The following is a 9,229-nucleotide window of genomic DNA, read 5'->3' on the forward strand; positions in this document are numbered from 1 at the left end:
CCTGCGACCCCGTGTTGTGTCCAGTGACACCGGCAATATCCAGCGACCCCGTGCTGTATCCAGTGGGCTCGTCTACCTGTAATGACCTTAATGACACAATGTTTGCCATCCCCCCCCCCCCCGTCAACAATGACAGACAAACAGATCGTGAAGGGAAATAAGAAAGACACTTGTTTAAGACAGACATACACGAGGTATCGCCCGGTAATTAAAGAGCTGAGAATCAGAAGGGTTTAGTGTGGAGCTGCGAGACGTGAGGAGATTCGCTCTTGGAGCTCTGGTTACAGAGACGATTCTTGGGTCTCTTTGTCTTCTCAGTAAGGCATGTCTGACAATGGCTACCCACTTGCCTGAACTGTGTTTAACATCTCTGAATGTCATAATTATTCGCCAAGAAATGAGTTATTAACTTCCGTAAACGAAATGGAAGCATGTTGGGCCCCTAATCACAGTGTGGTGGGTCCCTCCTAGTATGGTGGGTTCCTGTTTTTATTGTGGTGGGTTCTGGGTTTCTGTTCATAGTGTGGTGGGTTTCTCTTCATATTGTAGTGGGTTCCTCTTCACAGTGTGGTGGTTTCTTTCTCATAGTGTGGTGGGTTTCTCTTTATACTGTGGTGGGTTTCTCTTCATAGTATGGTGGGTTCCCTTCCATGGTGTGGTGGGTTCTTCTTTATAGTTTCTCAATATACTTCAAAGATTGTTTATGCATCTAAGATATGACGTGAACTATCTTTCTATTTCATCTAACATGACGTTGCTTATCCTACCGTACAGTAAGACTGTGGAAGATACGAACCAACTGTTCAAATATTCTGTTGTCGACGGACCGACCAATCATAAGAGAGCGCGATGAACAAATTACTCTGTATTGACACCCGGCCGAGCGAGTGTGCCACCCGCCTCTACCACACGCACTCTGGTCGTGGTCGTCTGTGTGTGTGGTCAGGTCGCACGAGGTCACTAATACAACTGACCTCAGGAGTAGTACCTCGGCTGAATCAGGTCAAACTGAGCCTGCAGAAGGTTGAGCAGTAATACCTTCGAGGCGACGCGTCATTACCGCAAAGAGACAGAGGTGTTGTCATGGGTCAGATGAACCAGGACCAATAGTGGCAAACACCTGCCTGACGAAGATGGTGAAGGCTGGGTCTTATGTTCTGCTGCTGCTGCTGCTCGTGGTGGGGCCCGGGGCTGCCCCTGCTCCCAAGGAAGGTAAGTACGTACGTCTCAAGCTTGACCAGGGCGAGAAGAGCATCATCACCACCCGTCTTGTACACAATCCTCTCCTTCCTGGACGCTTGGTGTGGCGTGGTGTCAGTCATACAGAAGCTCACGCTAGACTACATATTACCCACTGATCATTTAGATGATATTCCTGACTTCACAAACAACTTGGCCGATCTAATGTCTTCATCGGAGGAGAATGTCGATATTGTTTGTAGTGCTCAATTCTGTTTCGATTTTATGCTTGTTTCTTTGCTTTGATATCTTTTGTTATTGTTTTGGTAGTATTCTTTAATGTTGGCTGGGACGGAACGGGCAGCTCAGGCTCTGACCAACCCCTAGGGGTGGATGAACAGCTGGGTTGACTGTGGACCGACTGCCGCAATCAGGACTGAATGCGTGAAGGTCAGGAACGCTGACCGCTACACCACGGGAGTCCATATGTAACATTTGTCGGATAAACTCTCGTAGATTTCCTACAAATTCGTTTCTGTTTTGAGTTTTTCGCTTTAGCTCGGGTAGATAACTTATCATTGCTATATTCTCTGGATTTGTTTAGACACTTTAATAGCCGTTGTTTGTGTCAGAACTTCCTCACGTTAGTTTGATGTTGTTTGTAGTTTGGAAACTTTCTGTAATGACACAGGATGTTACACGTGAGCATATCATGATGTATGTGTTGACTGCCATAACATTTATTCAGTAACATTACTAACGTTATGATCATAGTATTGTAATCACTTTCATCATCATCAATTCTAGTGTTATTTCTTTATATAATCAATGATTATGATCATTAGCACTAAGCCGACCTGCAAATTACTTGAAAACACACACACACACACACACACACACACACACACACACACACAAATTTCTTCCACTAATTTTTAAAGTACATTTTCTTCCATGTTAACATAGTGTTGGCCTCCGTCAGGAGAGCGCGTGCGAGAGCTGGTGTTCCCACTGAGGACAGTGGGCGGAGCTGTGGTCCGTGGGACGCCCCACCTGACGCCCCAGGCGCCCCTCACCCTCTGCTTCTGGCTGAAGGCGGCCCTGCAGACAGCGGCTGCCAGGATCCTCTCCTACTTCCGCAACGAAACTGTCGTCTTCATCACGCGTGAGTGAGGGCCGGGAGGAGGGGGGGGGGGGAGACGGACGGACTGACAGGCAGACGGAAAGACAAGCAGACAGACAGAGACAGAAAGAGAGACATACAGACAAATAGACAGAAATAAACAGAAAGACACATATACAAACAGGCAGACAGACAGAATTATGAAAAGTCAGTATTTGTGTTAGATAAATGACTAAAATGAAACACTAAATGATAAGAATGATATATCTTGATAATGAATAACTTCTCGAGAATGGAAAAATTGACAGGATAAATATACGACAATAAAGACAGGAAAATCACTTAGAATTAGATCAAAAATCCACACAATGCACGATATGTTGGTAGCGAAGATCCCAGTAAGGAGGACGGACCCTCGCCTCCTTGTTTCAATCATATGTTGTTGATCCTTCCAGGACAACGTTAACTTCTTACCCAGAGTATATTGTGCTTCATAGTGTCCTCACCATGGGATGTGTTATGACCACCATAGTGTTCCCTCCTGGGACGTGTTATGACCACCATAGTGTCCCCGTCCTGGGACGTGTTATGACCACCATAGTGTCCCCGTCCTGGGACGTGTTATGACCATGTATTTCCCTCCACAGGTTCAGGATCCATGATCTCGGTGAGGACGGAGTCTCAACTGATCGACGTCCTGGACTTCCACTTGACCCCACGAGAGTGGCACCAGGTCTGCGTCGTCCGTCACCACGAATGCCGAGTCGAACTCCTACTGGACGGCCGTTCCTTCAGCAGTTCGCCGTACACTGCCAACGACAGCCATGCACTGGACCGGACGAAGAGGAACAGACATGCAATCAAGAACATGATATTCACAGCTGAGACCATCGTCGGTCTGAACTTCACTGACGTTCCATTGATCGTTCTGGGAGCTTTAGAGTCCCTGACTAACTCTCCTGTTGGCAGGATCGCAGACCTGATGCTCTTCCAAAGGATTCTAACGAGTGATGAGATGAAAGGCCTGAGGACGTGCAGTGAACAAGCGCCACGTGCCACCGCCTTCGAGGTGGTCTACACCACTGAGGCAGTGATAACGAGGAGGATCAAGCGAGAGTCTCTCTGTAAGGTCAACAAGGCTTACGTGGTGACCTACCCGGCATACACCAGGCAGCCTGAGGCCGAGGCGCTCTGTTCGAAGCTCGGAGGTTCTCTTCCTGCCCCACAGAACTTCGTGGACTTCATCAACATTGCCGACATTGTTCCTGAGTACAGCGGCAGAAGTGAGATGTTCTTCTGGCTCAGCAACTCAACGAACTTTACGGCCATCAGGGTGAGTGAAAACTACTGCTGTGCTCAGGAGCTGCGACATGGCGGGAGTCTACCCATGAGCGCCCCATGCAACTCCTGGGCCAGGGACTTTGTCTGCTACATCACCAAGGACAGGTCGGTGTTCCTCCTACACATGGACGATGAAGTGGAGCTCTTCTACGGCGACGTCCAGGAGAACTACATGCTCATCAGCGACCAGGGTTACTCCCTCACCTTCGAGAAGGACAGGTTCATCATACATAACATGATGGCTGGTGTCCTGGGCTACAGGATCGGGCGGGAGATCTCCGACGTCCTTGGGATCCATGAGTGGAAGGTGAACGCCAGCAAGGAAACCACGATTGTCACGATCAGCGCGTGCCTGCGGAAGGAATTCACCTGCAAGAACGGGGACTGTCTGCCACTGGAGAAAAGGTGCGACAAGTTGCCAGACTGCCAGGACGCATCTGACGAGGACGACTGTCGCTTCCTCTTACCCCCGCCCGTGACTTACCGTCCGCTCTTACCTCCAACGGACAACACCGCCGTTGGACTCAGCGTCAACATCACGGACATCCACGACATCGACGTGAGTACTGGGTAACTTCCTTACAGTGCTACACAACCCAATCAGAGACCATTTTTCGCTGTGTGCTTGGGTAAACACATCGGTGGTGCACAGGGATCTGTTTCTGGAACGAACCGGAAATTCGTTCTTGGACCACTGTTGAGTTCTGTGCCTCATACATGTCAAGCTAGGTAGCAGTAATAAAGCACTGATTTTCTTTCACATCTCCATAAACAACTCAAGAATTATAAACAGGAGTTCCTCTGGCATCTTTTCTTTCTCTCCTAACACAAATCAACTCCATGAATTCATCTGGATAACAAACGAGAGGTCCTTCTGGTCCCAGAAGGAGGAGGCTTAGCGAGCTCACAACTCACATGCCGTAGGCTCCTCAACCATCCCAGGAGTAAAAAAGCGCGATCCCTTTTAGACTCAGATTCTTCAGATCTTCACGGTGAAGGAGAACCAGATTAAAAAGTTTCCACCTGAAGTCAGCTTCCTGAACCACAGAGTGAAAGATCCCTAGAGTGATAAAGGTCTCTCCTGACGAAAGCTCCTTGATCCTTATATGATAAAGATCCCTCCTGACGAAGGTTCTTGATCCCCAGATGATAAAGATCCCTCCTGAAGAAGGCTCTTTGATCCATATTGACGAAGGCTTCCTGATCCCCAGATGAAGGAGAATCAGCTGGAGATCACACTGGAGGTGCAGCTCCTGTGGACGGACGGTCGTCTTACCTTCACCAACATGGCCAACAAGTCGCGGCTGGACGAGGCGCTGGGCAGGATCTGGCACCCCAGCATCCTCTGCGGGGGCGCTAAATACGAAGACAACGTCAACCTGCAGAAAGGCGTCAACGATCTGAGGACTCTGTACGCTGAGCCATCGTCCAGAGGCACTCCCGACGTCGTCAACAGCTCTAGAGGTCAGACGAGGTCATCCCATTGGTAAGGCTTTGATGACCTCTAGATAGAGATGGTACTTAATATACGTAGCCTGGAAATGTTGAGTTTATGTCAGTTTAAGATGATCTTGTGAATACTGGTAATGAACTCGTTGTCATAAGCTCAGTACGGTAAGTCTGTTGTATTCTAGACTTACTGAACTGTATCAATGTTGGTGTACCGCAGCCTCACACAACAGGATATTGCTGTACCTGTACCTGTCCCTGTACTTGCACTTGCCCCTGTACCTGTACCTGTCCCTGTACCTGCACTTGCCCCTGTACCTGTACCTGTCCCTGTACCTGCACTTGCCCCTGTACCTGTACCTGTCCCTGTACCTGCACTTGCCCCTGTACCTGTACCTGTCCCTGTACCTGCACTTGCCCCTGTACCTGTACCTGTCCCATGTACCTGTATCTGGCTGCTACAAGGTTGTTCCAACTTACGTTTTCCTTTGGCAGCCCTGAAGCAAGATGGCCACGACGTGACGCTCCTCCTGCAGATCATCCTGGACCTGACCGTGACCTGCTCTTACGACCTGACTCTCTATCCCTTCGACCTGCAGGCGTGCGGCCTGAACCTGACCCTGGGGCCAGAGTTGGCCGGCAACACCCACTGGGACCCGGGTGACCTGCATATCAACAGGTTCCTCCGTCAGCCAGCTCTCTACGGCGTCTCCAACCTACGCCTGAGGTGCCTCTCTAGTACCAAGGTACACATACGACCACATACGACCGTGTTTGCCATTATGCAGCCCAGCACGTAGCGCTCACCGTTGGGAAAATTCTTAAGAACTAAGTCAGGGGTAGGGAGAGAGAGTATTTGGTAAAAACACACAAGCCATATACAGTACAATATAATTGTTCTTGTTCTAAGACTGCAAGATTATTTTCCCGTGTGTGTCTGTCTGTCGTGCAGGTGGCGGTGGAGATCCTGCTGGAGCGATGGTTCGGGTCGTACATGCTGACGTCGTACCTGCCGTGTCTCATCCTGTTGGTGATAGGAACGTCCACCCTGGCGTACCCCGTGGCAGCCGTGTCCGATCGGGTTATGGTCACCCTCTCCTGCCTCATCGTCCTCTCCTCACTCCTCGCCCAGGTGGCCGCTCGCAGCCTGTGTGTGTGTGTGTGTGTGTGTGTGTGTCTACCCACGAGTGCCTACGTCAAGATCTTGCCTTGTCGCAAGATGGCGCATACCGTTTACCGTGTGAGAGTATGAGAGGTGAACCTTATCTTTGACTGATACAGTCCCTGCTCCTCCATACAGGATACAACCCTCTTTCCTGACCATACAACATACAATATGATATATAACATCGTGCTTTTTACAGGCCAGCGCTACGCTGCCAGAATCAGCCAGTTCGAAGGCGATCGAAGTCTGGTTCTTTTACACCATCGCCAGGATGTTCCTCGTCTCAATGGTGCACACGGCCGTGTACCGCTCCACCCACAAGGTCAGCGCATACTGGGGGTGTAGATGGCTTCTCTGAATAGTCAGTCACAAGAGTGTAGAGAGAGAGAGAGAGAGAGAGAGAGAGAGAGAGAGAGGAGTGTAGTGTTGGTGGGGGTGGGTGTCGCAGATGTACAGGGGGTTCTGGTGGACCTTCTTTAGAGTGTACTACACAAGGGTGATTATCGAGTGTAGTGGACAATTGTGTTTACTGAGAGTGTAGTGTGTGGTAACAGATGTAGTATTAAGGATGTAATGTGGTGTGGTTTAAAATCATATACGATATACATATAAGCAGCTGCCATTATTCATTCTTCTTACCACCAAATATAAAGGAATTAAGAGTCATTTTTACATATCAAAATATAATTTAGTAATGACATTGCCAACTGTCTTTTCAATACAACAATATTCGCCATCTTTCTTTGTGCCAAATCATCGATAAATCCTGAGGTTTTTCAAGATATCAGAATAGCCTGAAATATCTTCTACAGTCACCCGTCGCTGTCATGACCATCTCGGAGGGCAAGGGGAAGCAGAAGGCACCGACGCGGTGTCATGTGAGGTCGCTGCTGGCGGCCTGGACGCCGGCAAGGGACCTCACCCCGAGCGAGAGGATCAACCGCGTCGGGCTGGTCCTCGGCCTCCTCCTCGACCTGGTCTTCTTCGCCGTTTATGTCTCGTACGTCGTCGCCATCAGGAGCGCTGTCTACGCCGCCCACTCGTAGCTGCCATGAAAGGGCATGGAGCAACCTGGTCACCAGGGAAAAGGGACCACCTGGGTAATACGGAAAAGGAACTACGCAGCTACTAGGGTCAAGAATGTTAGTACCACCGGCAAGGAACCAGGAAGCTTCGAGCAGCTCGGAACAACCAGACTATAAAGGGCAAGGTGTCAGGATGGACTCTGAGGGGGCCGGCACAACACCTGGACAATCAGAGGGCTTGAGGAACGAGCTGAGGCTATGGAAGCCCGTCAGAAGTGTACCTACTGACAATACCCACACCCTGTGACTGGTTTCATTAAGTCTGGATCATCGAGTTCTTGGATTTTCCTTGATCTATTTTGCAATCAATTTCTCATCTAGACGTCCCTAGCTGAAGGCGGGAAGGCGTGTCGCTCCACTGGTCTGATAACGATGGTGTCAGAACTACACAAGACGTCATACCTATGGCTTGTGTATAACAACTGCTAACTAAAGATCTTTGTAATGTTTGGATAAAGATATATCTTGTGGACTTCATGGCATATGTGTTAAGGGAATTGTATAAATTTCTCTCTAAACTGAGAGTTATTAGTGTGAGTCGGGGAAAGAATCAAAGATCAGTGAATGTAATATTGAGTCTGTTGCAGGTAGAAAAGATATATAAACATACACTTGAAAGTAATGTCGGTGCTTGATGGCACGACTCGAATACAGAGTTTAAAACAAGTTGTCTCGTTAGACCTTAAGAAGAATTTTATGTGGTGTCCTGTCTCTCTCTCTCTCTCTCTCTCTCTCTCTCTCTCTCTCTCTCTCTCTCTCTCCACCGGTATTACTAGCTTGCTTATCAGGAGAGTTAAGTACGGCAGCGCTGTACTACGGTGGCTGTCAAGTGTCACTCCTTAGACCCAGGTTGCTCTCTTATCTTTTTGCCTGACCCACACGTGTGGGTTGCTGGCTGACTGTCAGCCCCACAGTATACAACCTCTCCATCTCACGTACAACACTTCACAACATGTAACTCACACAATACTCCTTCTTAACACTATATATTTTTGTGCGGTGCGCCCTACTCGCTAATCCTCAATTTCGGCCAAATTTCCTCGTAAGTTGTCGTACGTCGATGGATATTATCGTGCTGCCTCTCTCAGCCCGACAATGCCCAGTGAGTACAACAATGAGCAACGTAGAGGTACGTGCAGGGTGACCAACTCGAGAACCTTGATAGTGGTGTAGGCAGTGGGAGGTGATGGGGCGGGGGTGTGGGTGATGGGGCGGAGCGGGGCGGGGGTTTGCGTGATGGGGCGGAGGGTGTGGGTGATGGGGCGGGGCGGAGCCAGCACATACCTCACAAGGATACCGTTAAAGCGCGCCACAAGGGGTCTGGGAATGACCCCAGGCCATTAGAGGGTCAGTGATCTGTTACTGCCCCCACCACTGCAACCCACCACTGCCCCCAACCACTGCCCCCAACCACTGCCTTACCATTCCCCCACCACTACCCCCACCATTGCCCTACCACTGCCCCCACCACTGACCACCACTATCACCCCACCACTGCTCCCCACCACTATCACCCCACCACTGCTCCCCACCACTGCCCCCACCAGGTCAAGTGGTGTGTCAGGTCAGGTCTTCACCTGTTGAGTTATAAGGGACCTACGCCCATGGGGTGACAACTGGGTTATGACAGTCACGTTATGACAACTGGGTTATGACAGTCACGTTATGACAACTGGGTTATGACGGTCTAGACCATAAGTCACAAAACTTGAATTATATAGAGACACTTCAGTATAAACAAAGATAAGCAGGCAAGATCACGAGACTTTGCTTCTTGTATACAAACTTAAACCTACAATGGACGACACACACACACACACACACACACACACACACACACACACGTCAGCTGCAGCAGCGGGTACTTGCTGTATCAACATTCCTATT

At 49.5% G+C, this 9,229-nt stretch overlaps 1 protein-coding gene across 1 annotated transcript; it reads left to right on the forward strand.

Moving 5' to 3' along the window:
• The first annotated feature begins 1,133 nt into the window (after nt 1–1,133).
• On the forward strand, nt 1,134–8,516 carry LOC139758938 (uncharacterized). Its single transcript, XM_071680753.1, has 8 exons — nt 1,134–1,212; nt 2,162–2,344; nt 2,950–4,202; nt 4,855–5,107; nt 5,588–5,838; nt 6,045–6,224; nt 6,457–6,579; nt 7,070–8,516. Exons 1-8 carry the CDS (start codon nt 1,134–1,136, stop codon nt 7,301–7,303), a joined length of 2,556 nt encoding a protein of 851 aa, XP_071536854.1. The 3' UTR covers nt 7,304–8,516.
• The last annotated feature ends 713 nt before the right edge of the window (nt 8,517–9,229 follow it).

Source organism: Panulirus ornatus, chromosome 32 (genome assembly GCF_036320965.1).
Source record: "Panulirus ornatus isolate Po-2019 chromosome 32, ASM3632096v1, whole genome shotgun sequence".
NCBI classification, from domain to species: Eukaryota; Metazoa; Arthropoda; class Malacostraca; order Decapoda; family Palinuridae; genus Panulirus; species Panulirus ornatus.